The following is a 19,008-nucleotide window of genomic DNA, read 5'->3' as shown; positions in this document are numbered from 1 at the left end:
AGACCTGATTTTCTAAAATCTCTCTGTAAAATGGCTTCAAAGAGCTAAAAGAGCTAAACATTTCCCTAGGGYATTATCATGTCACATTTCAATTAGTGCAAGGTCTGTTTCTCCAGCTCTTAATATGTGAAACATGCTTCTTTGCACTCTTCCTATATATTTCATGTTCAAACCCCATCTCGCCTCCTTTTTCTGTGTTTATCGATTGTTTCTCTCTTTCCTACTCGTGTATCAACCTTAAGTTATTTGTCTTGCCTTGGTTATTGATTGTACCTCCCTCATCTGCTACATTTTCAATTCTGAGAAGTCAACTTCTATCTCCAGGACGTTGCTCTCCCCTTTATACATTTTCAAGTCAGTTTGGCCAGCCAATCATAAATTTGGAAAGAGTCTTTTTGTGAAGTTCATTATTTTTTTACAAATATATCCCCAAAAATCATACCTAAAAGAGTCTGGGCATGGTTTGAACCCTATGTGTGCCCACACATTCTCATAACATCAATACCRTCACTCTGTTTCACCAAAATTTCCCCTCTATCCCTTTAGCCCTCTTGTATAATAATTTGCTTCTTAACTTTTTGGGATGACTCACATACCATGTGTCATTAAAATTCCTAAACCAGAAGATTCTCTTTCCATTACCAGAGCACTCAGTTTTYACCAAACTATGTCAATGCTACAGTCTGGGTAAAAATCTCCAGATAGCTTCTATTTAAAATACAGCTTCTAATTCAGGTGTATTTCTTWTCCTTATTTTAATAAATCCATGATTCTGAATTTTTATAGGGAAAGCAGTTACTTACTGGTTCAAGATGGGTGTATATGCTGTTTTATCTTCATCTATAATGGTGACCATCAGAGTAATAAGCTGTGCCCAGAAATCCAAATTCTTTGTTGTTGGTCCCTGTTCTTCTTTAGGAACTTCTTGTTTTTTACTCTGTTAAAATTGAATATATTTTTATTAGAAAAAAAATACTATGGGATTTCCCCCTATAGATTACTACTTGCTTGGGAAGAGCAATGCATTCAGAATCTTCAGAAACTTTGGACAGACTGGCTAACCAACAGAGCAGGATGTATGAAAAACTGTACTTGGCTGTGGACAAATATTAAAAAACATAGACAGTGCTAAGATTGTCACRTCAGCAAAGAAGATCAATAGAAACTTGATTTTTAGTGCATGCCCACACTTTTAATTAGATACATTATTAAATTCTTTGCTGTGCTGAGACTCAGCRCAGGTAAAATTGCCTGTTGAGGCAGGACTTTTATACCCTACACAATAAAGACTGAAAAAAAATCAATGCTAAGGAGTATTTAATGCTTTGTTTTGAATTATACACTGAAGGTTTTTGGCCTAACAGCTGCTATGCTACATAGTCTAAATGAAGAAGCAGTTGAATTTCCCTTTATTTTATTGAGAATTTGATAATTAATTTCATTAAAATGTGCATTTACAGATAGACTTTATTAACTCCTGGCCTACAATTTCCTGGACCAAAGTATTTTGCATCCCTTTGCCTAGGAGAAGGATCAGATTCCTTATCAATGTCCAACAAWTAAATTCATTGTAGGGACCCAAATATGAAAAGAAATATTTTCAGTTCTGTATGGACWCACACATACATACACAATTTCTGCCACACATATATGTGTCTGCACATGCTCTTCTACACAGCTGCCTGAGATTGAAAGGGGTCTCAAGTTGTAAGTCAGAAATTAAACATGCTTATGATCCTGCAAGTTTAAACATATATTCCCTGTACTTCTCATTTCTAGTCCAAGTATGACCACTTCAATGGACCTGGTATCTTTTTGAATATGCATAACACTATATTAGTGTCACAGTGAATTAATTAAATGTTATTTTAACCTCAATTAACTTTTATCTAGGAATAACATTTAGATCTGAAAGGGAATTCCAACAACACTTAATTGAAATTGTTTTTGTGGCCACTGTAGAATATTTTAGAAAAGTATCATTAATCACACTGTTACAAACTCAACTGAACAACAAAGGGTACCACCTCAGTGTCTAAAGCAACAGAAATAAAGCTCRGGAGCAGGTCAAGAGATGGTGGGTCTGGTGTCATTAACAATTAACAACTGTATGTGCAAATGAAAGTGAGAACTTTCAAAATCAGAAGAGAACATTATAACATTCACGCCACCCACAAGGGCTTTCCCTGGTATACATTATATTTTTATTAAAATGCCTTGTTTCTATATCAAAGATATCTGTCTAATACACCAGTTTTTTTTCTTCTCAGAAGCTTGTGCATATTTAAAATCAAATCAACTGAAAGGCACTTATAGAAGGCAAAGTCACCTCATATTTAGCCCAGCATCTTATCCCAGAGCTGTATTTGACAGCAAGTGATACATAGCTGAGACAGCTCTTCATGACTGTGACTGTGAATCACAGGATGCAAAATTCTGTTCTTTAATATAGATRGAAAAAGTAACCAATTTACAAAGTAATGGTTGCACAAGGAGGTTCTTTCTACAATAATTCTTTGGAAATCTCTTGAAAATGAATATGACCTTTTCAAAAATCCCAGAGAAGGCAATTTTAAAATAGTCTCACATTACAGATGTAGTTTTATGCCCTGAAAAGAAAGTGCATACTCTGTCTGTGCCCAGTCATTATTTCCATTCTTTAYCCTAATTTCAATTAATGTGTTAGAAATGCTGCTCAGAATCATTCAAGCTCTTTTTACCTCATTATTGTCAGCATTATTTTTTGCTTTATGTGCAACAGATGCCTTTGTAGAAGCATTATAGAMTTMTAGAATACCCTGAGTTGGAAGGGACCCACAAGGATCAGAGTCCAAACTGTGGTTTCCTGCACAGGGCAATGCCCACAATCGCACTGCATGTTTGACAGTGTTGTCCAAATGCTTCCCCCAGTCTGGCAGGCTTGGTGCAGTGCTATTATCATGAGGTAGAACAACGGTGGAAATTTGATTGAACTCTGGATTTTTTCCTCTCTAGTTACATCTTTTTGAAAGAAACTGTCAGTGCAAAAGCATGGACTAAATACCYGATACACCTAATGAGTGCCACACTGGCACAAATACAGTGAGAATATATATGAGAGCTAAATACTGCTTATTATTGTAGAGGATGATAACAATAAAGAGAATTAAAAATACAACTGGAAAGATCAAAATGAACAGAAATTCTTGATACAACAAGATGACAAAATGATTAATTAAACAGATGCTATTGGTGATTCTTAACTTTWAAAGGAAATAATTTTCTGAAGTTTCCTGTGTTCTGTTTTTGTTTGATATAGCACTGAACAAGCTGAAATCACAGACTGTTCTTCCAGTAATCAAGAGAYATTTCCAAACCGGTGTGAATGGAAGTTTGCCAATTAGCAGAATCAATTCCTTTTCCACAAGCCTTTTCACACAGGAGAGGCTACTTAAAATATCTTGACCTCCTGTAACATCTCTGGATGGTAATGCTGCCCACATGCACAGAACCATGAAATGCTATAGGGTATCCTGTACTTAAGAGCTCAAGAACTGACTGGCCAAAGGCACTGCTGTGCTATTCCTCAGGGGCTTCTGCTGGCAGATCAAAGCAGCAATAACATTAGATGATGTCTTAACAACAAGACATGAAAATACATGTTTCTTAACTCATATTAATTGACTTGGGTACTTCTTGTCWTTARGACCGCCCTGGAGYTGTAACAAACTGCTTGGAAGAAAARTATSTTTACAGAAAAGTCATATTATCCACTTCAGATTCACAAACGGAGCAAGAACTGGAGATACACTGTGAGTTTTTCAAATGCAACATCCAAACTAYATGATGTGCAACTCTTTTCTTGCCACAGAAGACATCAAAATCAGAAAGACGTAAGTGCAAATTTTCATAGGATATAAATTGAGATAAATTCTTTATTTGCATTGAATCATGCCTTTCTCAATTTTCTTTTACTATCAATTTCCTAGTCACCTGAATTCATATGCAAACAATGGATCATGCAGAACARAGCTTCCAAAATCAGTTCCTGGTATTTTGATATCCTCTTAAAGGAAAAAAATAAAATGTAGAGTTTTCTGAGTTYAATGGAAAAAAAAGGCTAAACTGTTGACAAGCAAGCATTTTGTACTCTGGAAAAGTGGCTGAGAGTGGAGAAAGCAATCTCAGGCACAGTGTGAAGCAAGATTAAAATCTACATCTATATTACCCTGAGACAAATCTGTACAGGCTGGTCGGAGGAACAGAAAGCTTTCAACTTCTCTCAACACTGATTTTACCAGATTGTAGGCTGAATGTCTTTTTCTAGTTTGCTTTGTTTTTTTTTTTGTTTTTTTTTGTTATGTTCTGTGCAATCAATACCATTAGTATCTGTGCGACTTTGATAAATCGAATCTTATTATATCAGAAAGTTATTTATTGCTGTCTACTGCAAGCACCAAGCTAGATTTCAGAATACAATATTTTCTATATAAATAGTGATAGAGTGGAAACCAACACAGTAGCCTTGATCAGCACATTACAGAGGGCAGTATTACAGACAGGCCTCAGATAATGAAATATTAATTTTAACAATGCTTCTGTATTTTAAACTGCTCATATTTATTACTTCTATGACACGACTTAATTACTTGCATACTATTACTTAATGTAGAATTACCAGGGAATATACAATATGCTATATATAWAAATATATATGCTATATATAAAATATACATATATATAGACATCTATATATTACACCTGTCTATTTTTAGAATTTGATGTAATTTTTAATAATTTTTAATATGCAAAAAATTTGGCTTTACAGAATTTATTTGAGAGAACCTAAGCCAGAAACTACTTGCCGACATGCATTCAAAATCTGTTGGAAGGGATGTTAAAGGTCATCAYGTTCCATCCTCCTGCCAYGGGCAGGGACACTTTCCACTAGACCAGACTGCTCYGAGTCCCATTCAACCTGGYCTTGAMCACTTCCAGGGWCAGGGCATCCATACCTTCTTCAGGCAACTATATGTAATGTATTCTACAGTATCAACTGAAGCAGAATGGAATTGTTTTGGATGAATTCTCATTAAGAATTTTCAGCTTTTTTCTTTRAGGACTAGCACGTGACAGGAGCTGGTTTAACTGGTCTGTCTGTTCAGGACAGTGGACATGCACAGCTGCTCGGGAGTGGCCAGCCAAGTGATACATAAAAAGTGATAGTGTGGTTTTGATTTGCTCCACCTACCCAAAACTGCTCTGCTTCTGCAGCGGAACGGGTGGAGGAAGACCCAAGTGATCTCCTCACTTATTGCAAGCACTTTGATTTTCCAATCAGTGTTCTCAAACAAACTGCTATGAAGTAATTTATCTGTAAGAATTGGTCTTTCTGATACAGAATTCTCAGAATGGAGTTGGAAACAGCACAGCAAAAAATGCATCCTTCTGTTTTCCTTAAGTACTTTACCAAATGTTTTTCTRTTACTGTGGTTAACACACAGCCCATCAAACACAATGCTGCAACACAAKGAGAGATCTCCAAGTACCCTCTGCATGCCACATTTGAAGATGTCAGAACATTTTTAGTGCATCTAAAGCAATATGAAATTATAACAAAGTGCCTCACAAGAAGTATTTCTTGACACTGAAGTGTGCATGCCTGAAAAACAGAACTCCCTGTGATAAACAGCTTATGCTACTGCACTTTATTTCCCACTTCATGCTTTTGAACGTATTTAAAGATCACAGATCACGTATGCCATGTATCAATTCTTGCAGTATTTCTAGAAATTAATAATGTAATTTTTTTTTKGTTATTTATACTAGAGACAAAACAACTTCAAAAACAGCTATGTGGCTTGGGCTCCGAAATCCCCCAAAAATGGAAAAATGACCAGGAAACCACAGCTGAGTAAAGCAAAACTGAGGCAGCTCTGAAAGCATAGGCCTCTCCACGTGCTCATCCACRGCTCTGATTCCCAGCACCTGGGGTATTTTATTATGTTATCAACCCAACCTAAGGTGCTGTAGCTCTGCAAGAGATAAATTGCAAGGGCAGAGCACTGTGCTGCTGCAGCTGTGTGACACCTGGCTCTCAAATGATTCAACTGTTTTTTTGCTCCCTCCTGGTGTGCACCATGCTGTGCTGTGACAACATGTAGAGCTGAGCAACAGACTCAAGTAAAGGTCTCTAACATAAGGTACAATACAGGTATCGTTCTGGTGAGCTGGTGTAAAATATTAAGAATTCCAGAGGTTTTTCCCAGTATACTGGTGCTATCAGTCATGAAATAACTTGTACTGATCAAGAGCTCTTCAGATAATATGAAGAGTATGGTCTGCATTTCATTGGTTTTACTCAGTGGAGAAGATTGCAAAAGGAATTACTGAAGCGACTTCAGTCACTGTGAGCACYAGCCAGGATTTGAATATTTCTTTTCTTAAGAAAATAGAAACAGGATCATGTCTGTAAATTGAGCCAGAAAGCTATCAAGGTGCTTCCTAAACTAATTCTCCAAGACATTTTTATTCAACATAGGGCAGCTAAGCATTTCACTCAGATCACTCTTAATTAAAAAGAGAAAATACTGCATGTGCTGCGTAAGGAACTAGACAGTTCTTCATCAGAGGCTTTGTCTCGGGTAATGAGGACAGTAATACACATGTCAGTAAGACTGTCAAGCCAACATTTTTTACTGTCTGTAGTAGTCACTTGTTTTTTGTCATCAGCTGCTCTTCGTATTCTGGTGTGGAATTGTAGTATGACATTTTTGCATACCGCTAGCATTTGCAATGCTTCMCCCCAGGAAATATCCTCAGGGGTGGTATTTTGCTGCAAGACATTAGCTTCTTAACAGTGATTGTCYGTCTGCCACTAAGGTAGAGAGCAATAAAATGAGGAAATGGARACTGCTGAGCATATTTTGTGATTTACTTGTTGCATTTATGGTGGCAAATTTCCAAAACCTCCAGCTTGAGCACCCTCAAATTTATCAGTCAGTGCTCTATTTTCATCCCAAACTTAAACAATCCCACACATTCAGACTTGAAGCATATTTTCTAGAAATACTGTGGCAGGCATCTCCGAGAATTTTAGGTTGCAGCCAAAAGAACTGCAGAAGGCACGAGTTCCACACAGATACACGGTGAGTGTGCAGGGCCCCAGCAGGAGYAGCTGCCAGCCCTTCCCCTGAGTGAGAGCAGGTGGTGACCTACATAAGAACCATTTCTTGTTGCTTTGGGGTTCATCGATTTCGGTTCTCATACTCACAGCTCAGCTGTGCAGCTAAAACGTGAATCTCCTGTGCTGTAGCACCACACTGGGATGAGCTCCTTTCCTTCCTCTAGGGGGAGGAGAGCGGAGATAAGGGAACCTTRGTGTTCCTTAAACCAAACACACTCTTGGATATATTGATAGGAAACTATAAGAGGATAATGCTCAACAGTCTCCTTGCACAACTCAAGAGTTGATACAGATTTTTGGTGGCCTTTTGAATTAATTTTACTCATGTCTATTAATGCTAGACTAGTCATAATTCTCAGAATTGTCTCCCACCTTCTGTGAAACAAAGTTCTACAATCTGGCATTAAGATTATAAGTGATTGGTTTTTGATTTTTTTGTTTCATTGTTGATGTGATTTGCTRTTGGAAATAAATTATTTTGAATGCAATCTATTTATTTTAAATTATGCTCTTGACACTCTTCACTGAAGTTTCTTGCACTGCTTAGTGATTTTAACTGTACAGACAATTACCTGCTCAAAGTTTCCACATAAAACTGCCCCTGCAGGAAGTCTTGCAAAACAGAATTCAAGAGGCACAGAAATACAGTGGAATGCAGTTAACTCAGTTTTCCAACTGAGTGAATACTTGTGGATTTTTAAAATTTCAGTACCTTTTATTTCTCCACTATTAAGTAGAGTCGAGTGAGAGAAAAGTATATTGACAACATTGCCTGTTCTGCCAGAAATGTAATTTGGAGAGAACCATCACTTAGGCATGTTTTACATTACCTACCAAGCAGAAAGGCTGTAATATCGCTGCAGTTAAAATAATTTTTTGAAATAGACAGGCTTAGTGTCAATATGGATTCACATAAAAAACTTGTGAATTTTTTGAATACAGATACGCTTTTGCAGTTGTCACAATGCTTTGCAGAGGTAGGACTTCATCACTTTTAGCTGTTTACTTAAGACTAGAATCTGCTGATAAACTGCAGACTTATGTAACACCCAGTGTAGCAGCACTTCATATTATATTTAACAGACAAGATCAAATTGCTGCAGAGTAAACATTAGCAAGAAAACAGAACAGTTTATGACGTAGTTAGATGTGATGCCTGAAGCTGCTCCTTCCACTAATTTATACTCCTACTCAGCTTACAGTATAATCTGTTGTAGGATAAATATACATCAGCACTAAGTGGGGAGGGCTTATTGGTGCTGGTGAGAAATTCTTACATTCAATGCTATAGTTAAGGTTCCTCACATAACAGGAATCCAAAGTCAGAAAATAAATTCTCATCTCAGAAATGTTGAATATAGAGCAAATACCAGCCTTCCTGAAATACACGAATTCATATTCTGGATTTGAGTGAAATGTACTTTCAAATGAAATTTGATGCCTTATATAATTAGTATGAATGCTTTTATTAATTATATCCTCTGCAAAAAAAGTGCATTTGCCAAAGAATTAAGCCTAGAATAGTCACAGAATTCCCATATTTTCTGTATACCATCCATCAGCAACTACAAGGTTCAGGAGGTAATGTGACAAAGCAATGATACTTCAAGACAGTACTTCATTCTAACATTAATTATAGAATGACCATATAATATGAAAAAATAAACAACATTCTCAAGGATTTTGCATGACATTTGGAACACAACAGATGATTGACAGTTCAATCTGACAGACTAATATTAAGAAATGTTTCAGAATTATCCTCTGCTTTCTTAAAGCAATTACTAAAGCTTAGATCTAAGTATGCATCATGGGTGCTAAAATATAAGGATGGAAAGACTATCTAATTTTCGGCGAATTAAAATACTTTTTTTGTCTAAACTACAGAAGTGAAATATTAGATTTTGAATTGCTATTTCCCTGTTACAGATCTTAAATGAATAGTAATCAATCAAATGTCATCTTCATTAAAACCACTGCACAATTTTGCAGTTGTGTCCAACGTGATGATTATGTTATGAGTTTAAAAGTCCATTTTGAAATTCATCTTGTTAATAATTTTAGACTTCATAGCTGTGTGGGGGTATATTTATGGTGTATTCCTCTTTTATGCATAAATAAAATGAAAATCAGAGTGCTTTGATATGAAGGAGAACTGGAAGGCTTTCTATGTACTTAAGGCAAACTAACAATAATGAATGAGCAACAGCACAAAACAAATTCACATTGACCTTACCTGATCCACTAACTGGGAATAGAGATCATAGCAATTATCAAAAATGTATTTATAAGTTGAGTCCAAGCAGGCTCTTACACAGTCTTTCACCACAGTACTGGCTCGAGGTGGGCTCTGCAATTCCAGGACCTAAAAAGTATTTCATAAATGGCAGAATGTCAGAATTAGACTGCGCACAAAAAATCCAAGTGTTGAATGTAGCTCTGTAATACAGGATGAAAAGTATTGATATAAAGCAATGATAAAAATAATTAAAATTATGCTGAACTAAGGTGGTCTTAGTTAATAGAACTTAGTAAAACACATGCTTAAACAAGAAGATTTTATCAATAAGCTTTATTTGAATTAAATTATTTAGATGATGAAAGAGGCAGGTGTGCCTAAGGGTTTACATCATTACATCTTAGAATTTTTTTGATTATTTAGGAAATAATGAAACCATATAATTATGTACTTTCCTTTGAATAAGAATATCAGCCAAATAGTAGGTTTTTTCTTTTTAAATGAAGGGTTCATCTTTCTACTCCATTTCAGGATACATTAATTCAAACTTTAATTTAATGGATTATTTTAGTTCTCTTCATGTAGTCCCTAATGCAATGAAATTGCATGCTATATGACAAAGGTTGTTTTGTGTTTTTCTTCATTCAGAAATAGAAATGTGCATAATTCCATTCCAAAAATACTTCCATGTTTGACTTGATATCAACCTTCGGAGTGATTAAGACAAATAGTTATCAGACGTATTTCACTGTTTGACTTGTGATTTTATTATATTAGTAGGAAAACATTATCCCTCATGACTCCTAAGGAGTCTGGCTGAGTTAGCTTTATGTGACGACTTCAAAATATTTAAAAAAGTAAATTTTTTGTTTTCTTCAGGAAATTTATTTGGGCAAGTAAAGGACAATACCTTCATCCGAAAAAATGTTATGCTGGTGAGCAGGTCCACAGTTGATTTCAGATCTTGGAGTCTTTCAGAATTACTGGCAGGAAAATTATCCTGGTAAATGAGGGAAAGAGGAATAATGCATAATTTGAATTACAGGTAAAATCTTTGAACAACTAATTAAAAACCCTCTGAGAAAACATTAGGTACTGTTTGGAAGGATTAGAGATGTTCATGTTACCCGAATTCTGCCTGTGAGGGAGTTAATGATGAGTATCCCTTGGTCATGAGTAGGAACACTGATGATGCTCCTGCATTTGTAATATGAATGATTTAAAATACTGTGATATTTCCAAAACATGAATAAAAAATAGAAAAAAAAAGTTTTTATTCATGTTTTGGAATTATCACAATAGGAGTAAAAAATATTACAAATGTCTGGAAACTGTTCCTAATGAAAATAACTTATGGATTTTACATGGCACATGCATCACTTGYAGGCATAAATACGGTAGTAAGCTCAATGTATAAATAATATATTAAATTTTTGCTATGATCTCTGCGTTAACAGACTGATACAAAATGTTGATATTTAAATAACTTCCTACTAATGAATCATCAGTCTCATTCTACCATACTATCTGGATAGCATTCTTCCTATTAAGAGATCTTAGGGTGAACATATCTGCTGCACAAAGGATAAGGTCTTAAAAACTAAGTTTGTGCAACTGTGACTACGTTTCTCCTCCAGTTTTAGAGAGCAGGCCAGGTGAACAGAGAAATCCCTGACTTGGAGGCTGCCATTCCTAGAAGCTGAAATGAGAGCCACAGGTGATGAAGCCCTAACTTAGGTATTGTCCAAAAGTTTCCTGATCCAGTGGACTGGAGAAGGAGCTCAGAACCAGATGATAACTGGCAGGTATGCAGTGCAGCCTTTCCTGAAAGACTGGCTTTGGAGCTCACCTCAGCAGAAAGAGATTCCATGAGGCAGAAATGCAACTGGAATTCCTACCACWTGGGAAAACAAGGAGACAAGATTCTTCCAGCATTGCTAGGATCTCAGCATGCAAGTTTTAGCAAAGATGTCAGTCTCTCAGAATAAATGCAATTGCCCTTTGCTGACTCAGGTAATTCCCAGATGAATTAACTTAATCAACTTGAGACTAGTTATAGACCAATTTAACTAAAGTTGTTGAATACTATTCTCCTTGAATATGTGCTTATCCTTTGACCCATTCTTAGCTTTTGGAAAGAAAATACCAAGTTTTTTCTTTCTGTCAAATTGGAAAAATATAAACAGCTTAAATTCTGTATAATTTTGTTCTAAAGGATTTGGGGTCTCATGTTGACTCYAGATAGAATGTTGTACATACCCTGTATTTAGATAAATCAATCCTCAGAGAATTGTGCAATTGATCCAGCAGCTTTATGAACTTTTCTCTCTGTAAAAAGAAAACAAGAATATATTGGACTAGAATTTGCAGGCTCCTGTAATTTCTGGGGTTTTAGAATGCTTCTTTCCACTCATAATATATTTGAAAATAATAATATTGTTTTCCATTATTTCATATACAAGTGATAGTTTGAAATATCTGTGYTTCAAGGCCAGGCAATGCATCTTCTTTCACTTTATTTCTCTTTCTATCCTACATTGTAATTTACCTAGTGTGCATTAAACACTAGGCAGCTATGGAATACATTAGTGAGATCACAAAGATTTTGCAATGTAACATTTTCCTGTCTCATAATTCCCTTATAATTGATTAAAATCTTSAAGAAAGCACCTTCCCCTCCCTTTAATACATAAGAAATGATGCTCATTTACAACAGAAATTGGTGCAAAAGTATGACAGAAAATTATACTTCTGAAACAGTGGCTTTTGTAGGAATAATTACTACTAATACTATGGAATTATTCCTTTTTCCTTTCAAATGTGAAGATTAACTTGTTATCTTGATAGATGAAGGAGCAGTGAAAGTATTTTGCCATGAGAATTCCAGCTGAGTTRTGCCATTCTCAAGCAATACTAATGAGAGTTTCTAATTACCATATTAGAACATATTCCATAGTCCACTGCACAAAATGGTGCAGAAATCTTCTCAGCCTATGTGAATGTGGCAGACTTCTGGAAACAGCTGGAGCTGAAAGCTCTCAGGATTGTATCTGTGCCATCCCTTAAATGTGATGATCAGTAATTTGAAAACAGAGTCTTTGTGCACTGTTTCTCATCAGTGGAGTACTAACCTATACCAAACCCCACTAATTTGGCACAGTTCCCTTAAGGGATCAATCAAAAGAGAACTTTTTTGTCGTGTTATAAATCTGCACTGAAATATTCAGTCAGCCAAATCATTCCCAGCTGTAGCCTGAGGACTTGTGTTTGAGATGTTCTTTTTAATGAATGATGTGCAGCTATTCACTAACAAATGCCTTTTGACCCAGGAGAGAAGWATAATCTAGTATTTTGCCTATAAGTCAATTGTTTGAAAAAAGAGCTCCAAATCTGTATTAGYGATGCCTACTACTCTTTTTCCACCCATCTGTTGAACTATGAATTGGATTGGAATTGCGTCAAAGGCAAACAAGCATTAACATCACAGCAAGGACTTAATCTCTGCCCAATCTGAGGACAAAACTAGTTCTGATCATTAGAAAAATGGAAAAAAAGGATAAAAAACCCAGCAAAACCATTCTAAATTTCAAAAGCTGCATCAAAAACTCAAAGGTCTAAAAAGCGTGAACACTGAAAGAGCACGCTTGTTTCAACAAAGATATTAAGTAATTCTTGGTTTACTCATCCAAATGTATAATTTCATAATTTTGTCTTGAAAATCTAGAATTCATAATGCCTCTTATTTTAATACTGGAGAAGAGTACTAGTGCCTCTAACACTACTTCAAATAAAATCAGAAATGTTAATCTAAATTTAATAAATTTTAATTATGATTAAAATTTTATTTCATATAAATAAAAGATATTTTATGAAAAATTTTATATCAAATATACCTTTGATATCAGCCCTACAAATAAAAATCCTATCAATAAAAGAAAAAAAAGAGGGAGGAATAAATACATTTTTCAGTGTGAGATCGCCTTTATACTCTCTCTCTGTATTGWGTAATACCACAGTTCTGAAGGCAACCTCTTGAATTATGGCTCTGCTTTCTTGCTCTCAATTTGCAGTGAGAGTAGGTGAAGAAATCAGAACAAAGAGTGRATGTATCTTTATTTATTAGCAAGTTCAAAGTCTAGGAAGTCCATGTTGTGAGATACTCATCCAGAGAAGAAAAGTTAGCAATAACTAAAGAAGTATTACCACATCCTGAAATGCTAGTATTCCTCCTAAAATTCCTGATACCCAAATACAGACTTGGACAATGCACCAGCAAAAAATTCAGCAAAAACAAGAGAGTCCATCATTATGGATTCTTGTGAGAAGAGCAGCATTTACRGCTACATCCATTAGGTTAATGTGAATTCACTGTTGACACAGCCCAAGAAAGAAATTGCATCCAACCCTTAGTCTAATGCAGCTAGCAGTTTGCAAGCCCCACTGCAATAAAACAAAAACCTRTTGTTGGAGATTTCAGTACTATGAATGTGTGCCAGTGCTTTCTACCCTCAACGCCTTACAAGAGCTAAACAGCATCTCCTCTGGCTTTTATAATGATTGATTTTAAATACTCAGGGTAAAATAYTCAAAAGCTAACAACCCTTATTCTGTAAAACAAGCAATTAAAAAATTGAATGTAGAAATTAACATGGAATATACTAGAAGAAAAAAAGAAGAAGAGGATAAGAACACTATTAAAAGAGACAATTTACTTACCCCAAAGTTAGTAGCAGCAAAGCGATCTGAGGCAGATACATTGGTTGCTGCTGTTGTATGAGCATAGAAAGCATTTATATTGGCCAACAATGTACTCATAACTGCTGGAACACCAGGGCACATGTATTTAGAAGATAGACAGGAAAAGTGCCTGCAATCAAACAATCAGCAGTTATTACAGATGGCAAGGAATAGGCTTCTTCTCTCACCAWAATTTTCTTTTAAACTCCAGTGATGTGACTTTCAAACTACCTCATGGAAAATTGTGCAGATACATATGAGGAAAATCCAGACATGTTGGATATAATTTCCACTTGTTGCACACTGATGTTTTCAAACTGACCACATTAGATCACATTCAGTTCTTATTCTGTTAATCCTAAACACAAAAACATGACAACTACTTTAATTGCTATTAAGCAAAACATTCATTATTAAAGAAAACCTAAAAATCAAACTCAAGTTCCTCATCATAGAAAGTCATAAAGAGGTCTATAGTGGAAAGAGATTTGATGGTTGCTAGCAAAAAGATTCAAACCAGCATTTCAGGGTGGTTTTTATTTTAGACTACATTATCCATGAAAGGTGAGGCACCAAGCAGCTTCTGGGTTCACCTTGGTTTGATTTAGGTCAYAACTGAAACTGCTCCACTTTGATCCAGGCCAGTAAAATGCAGGTAATTTGGTTTGTTAAACCAGAAGCAGCCAAAACCAGAGGTACAACATAGCAGCACTTGTTTAATGCAACAGGAGATGCCTGCTGGTAGCATACAAAGAGTTTATAACACAAAACGTGAGAGGTACAAGATGAAAGAAAGGTCTGACACGAGTAGAATGAATATCATCATTGAAAACATAAATTCCTAATTTCAAGATCTATAGTTAGGCAGCACTGGGTGGGAAACAAAGGGTAAAGACTAAATGCACACAAATAGGAAGGGGAATGAGAGGGATTAGGTAGGAAAGATAGTGAAAATGGGTATACAGTCAAACAGAAGAGAATGAAGAAACTCCAGTCACTCTCTGTGTGACTGAAGTTCCTGATTTGGCTACATGCTTCTCTTAGCTGGAGTCTCTGGCTCCTCTCTCCTGTTTCTCCTCAGGAGCATAAGGCAGAGCAGTGTGCTGGGCCTGAACCACATGGGCACCTATGTCCTTCCAAGAAAATAATTAACGCAAGGTACAACTGAACTCCATCCTGCTGAACTTAAGCCAAGTACCCATAGTGGCTGTCACTGCCCAAATCATCTTTCAAGATATCATTCAAGATCATTTTCTTGTAGGGGCAATCATGAAGYGTTACTATCTGCATTTCACGTAACTGAGAGAAACTGCTCAAAACTACAAACAGCAAACCAATCACATGGGCCAAGACTAGAACCCACTATTCCTGCTATATGCTCATGGAATAGTATTACAAAACCTTTGATTCAKTGCCAGTATTTTCAAGAAGTGCTTTTGAACACAGCAGTGTGAATTCAACAAAAGAACAACACAGTTCTCTACCCCTTAGAAAAATCCTTCAGTATATATCACRTCTCTGCCAAGTAGAAGAATAATACTTTCCTTTGTATTAAAATAAAATACTGATGATTGGTGGTTCTCACCAATAAATATAACATTTAAAGCTAATAGAAATACCTCCTTATCTATGAATAAGTTTGAGAAATATACGTAGGATTGATCAGAACCAGTTTTCAAAAAATKGACAACAAAATCAATAATTCTTCTGCAGGTTCTTCTGACCATTTTACAGTAAACTACACTTATGTCCTGCACAGAGTTATTCTCTTGATAATAGACCCAAATTGTACCACTTTGTCATGAGGAAAATTTAAATCTGTTGGTATAATTTATGTCCTTATTGTATCACTGCATTGTTTCACCTGTAATGTGGTTAGTGAAAATTATGATACAGCATCTGTGACAGATTTATGTTTCTCTCCTTCATTTAATTAAAATCTCTAATGTTCACGGAACCTATCAAGTGTACAATATGGGTCATGACTGAGAGTGCTGAGAACTCAGGTTATCAGCCACCTGCAAGCTACCTGGCTTCCTTCTGCTTGCTAAAATGAATAAATCGAAGTAAACCCCAGTCCTTTTTTTTACAGGTCCTTGAAAACAGCAGCCAATAGCATGAATTATTAACAATTTCAGTGGGAACATGGTGTCACAGCAACCATTGTTAAATCTCACACATTTGAGAGCAATATTGCACTGCTTAAGCTATGGTTGTATCTGAAAACAGGCCTTCTTGCTCCAACTTTCTTACTATGCAATTTCCTGACCAACATGCAGTGCCTGGGATTCTTCCAATAATTCTGCTASTGTGAATTAGCAAAGAAAAAAGTCTAATTGATGAGCTGTACTTATCAGTAAGCAAATGCTATCAATAAAAAATTTGTTTAATGGGCAATTTGYGTGCTGTTTGCAACACTGCCGCATTAATTTAAAACTAGCAGGAGAACAAGATGACATAGTTAGTACCCATTAACCTGCTGGAATGAGAGCTATGCTGCTGATTGAGAATCATTAGGTTCTACCTGTGGTGACTCTTGCCAGTAAGAAGTAAAGATCTTAATAGAGCTTTTATTGCATTTGACTCTATTACACAGTAAATTCAGGTTGCTGATATTATATGCAATTTCAGGGTCTAGTCAAACACTGTTTCAATATGTGCTCRCTTTTTTGCCTTCTAAAGAGAAATAAATTATGCTGAAAGATGAATGAGAGGAAAAAGTTCCTTTTCCTTGATTGCAGAGTAGTGGCTTAATAAACATAGGAAAATAAAGTTCCAGTATGATTCCTTTGAGACATTGAATTTGCAGCATAAATTTCCATCAATCACCACACATTACATTTTGATGATAAGGTGACATGATTACCATCATATCACCATATTATCAAAATAAAGACCAGCTGGATCACGGAGATACTTTTCTACTTTTTTTTTTCATGTTTTGAGAACTACTTTCTTTTCTATCGTCTCACACATCTACACTTGTACTTCTGGGAGTTAGACATAACACTGTCTAACAGTGTCTATCTGGCTGCTATCCATCACAAAAAAAAAAAAATGAATCTCATCTGAACCATGTAAGAAGGGCTGTAATTGTCTTGCTATTCCAAATACAGACTCCACGAGAAGTGGAGGAATAAAATAATCATAAGAAAGAAGAGTGGATTATGTAACCTATTCAGTCAAGACTTCAAAGAGCTGCAATTACGGCAGCACAAGCAGTCTTTTTGTTGTATTTTGGTTTAGGTTGATGGCTGTTTTTCTATTGACATGAATTCCTCATCTGGTAACTTAAAGCARATTTCCTTGCTCAGGAACTGTGCAGTTGTAATCTGTATTTTGAGAGTAAGACACCCCTTCTAAATCAGCATCTTTAGGGAAAAACTAAATTTATTCTCATAAAAATGTGGAGATGCTTCTATCTCCAGCAACAGGTGTAATCACACGAGATTTCATTCTCTTTCTACATTTAGTGAGAAAGGTGTCACTGGAGACAATGACCAGAGCAGACAGGAAACCACCTATGTGATATCTTCTGGGCTGATATCCATATTTCAGTATGAGTATCCTCCCTCTATTTAGAAAACCAAGACTATATTTTTGMAACATTATTTCTGTGCTCTAAAAAAATAGATATCAATAAGTATTRAGAGCCAGAAAGAAATCTTCAGGGTTTATTAAGGGGATCACAGATGACAAAGGCACTGCCATCAACCAGAAATGACAGACAAGTGGGGTTGTTTACTGCTGTAGTGGAACAGAATGCCAAATTGTTTTAGACTTTAGGGATACTTTAGGGAAGCTTAATCAGGTTTATGTTGTGTAGAAACACAGAAAGGCATGTCTTTCTACTCCAGCATATGCCATACTTAGAAGTGTGAAGGCTGACTATCACTACCTGACAYTGACACTTCATATAATAGGTAATCCTAACACACACAAAAATACTAAAAATTACATTCAGGCAAAAAGAGCACCTCATTAGCAGCATCCATAGCCTGATGAAGTGCATAAGAAGCATGTGGATTCTCTCTGGGGTCTAGATCATGGGGCATTAAAGCATAGTCAGTTTTGCATTTACAAATGCAAACATTTTAATTTGCAATGTTATCATGAAACATGCAGTAGAAGTACTCTGCAACTAGATTCTCAAGCAAGAAATGCTTACACAATATTCCTCTGGGCAAAGTGATTATGTTCAAATTCTCTCTCTGTTGTACAGTAGAAAATTGCTTTTGTTTTAGTAGGAGCTCTTTGTTACCAAATGTAATCTGATAATTCTATTTTCCAAATCAAGAAGCTGTATATTTTCTTCCAGCCACTAAAATTGTTCCAGAAGAAAAAGGTAATCTCATAAAAAGAAATAAAATCAACAGATAACAGTCCAAAAGAAAATTCGTCATGACAAACAGACTTAATGTCTTCACTATTCTTTTCCCCAAAATCTGAATGCTCTGAGATGCATCAGCAGATGAATCAGCAAAACAGTGTATATGAATATACATTCTTCTCCAAGTATTACTTGAGATTAAATTCAACACTGATTTTATTCCTAACTAAAACAGGCCAGGGCCTTCTCTCCAAAGAGGCAGCACTCATTATCAACATGCAACATTTTAAAATATAAAAGGAGGTGGGTATGGGAGCAATGAAATCTGAGCTTTTATTTATTGTGACTATCAATACGGAATTCACTTTCTTATTACGTCTGCCTTCAGATATCTCGTTTGCAGCCATCAACACCAAGGAAATTTGGRGGAAAAGGTATAGAAGAAAGCAAGAACAAAAAGGGGACAAGGCAAAWCAGGTAATTTAATTTAAAATGACTTGGTTAGAATTTTTGAGTTAGGACTCCTGAAAAATGTGT

General features: G+C 35.8%; 1 protein-coding gene across 1 annotated transcript in view; it reads right to left on the bottom strand.

Moving 5' to 3' along the window:
* The window catches only part of UNC13C (unc-13 homolog C), a 123,334-nt gene that overhangs the window by 55,524 nt on the left and 48,802 nt on the right, over positions 1-19,008 (bottom strand). Inside the window, 5 exon segments of the mRNA XM_057372082.1 lie at positions 804-937; positions 9,402-9,530; positions 10,315-10,404; positions 11,664-11,732; positions 14,121-14,271. Coding sequence (XP_057228065.1) covers positions 804-937; positions 9,402-9,530; positions 10,315-10,404; positions 11,664-11,732; positions 14,121-14,271 — 573 coding nt within the window.

This window comes from Malurus melanocephalus, unplaced genomic scaffold (assembly GCF_030028575.1).
Source record: "Malurus melanocephalus ecotype Western Australia unplaced genomic scaffold, MMel_1.1 scaffold_163, whole genome shotgun sequence".
In the NCBI taxonomy this organism is placed as follows: domain Eukaryota; kingdom Metazoa; phylum Chordata; class Aves; order Passeriformes; family Maluridae; genus Malurus; species Malurus melanocephalus.
This window is presented reverse-complemented; position numbering and strand designations above follow the sequence as displayed.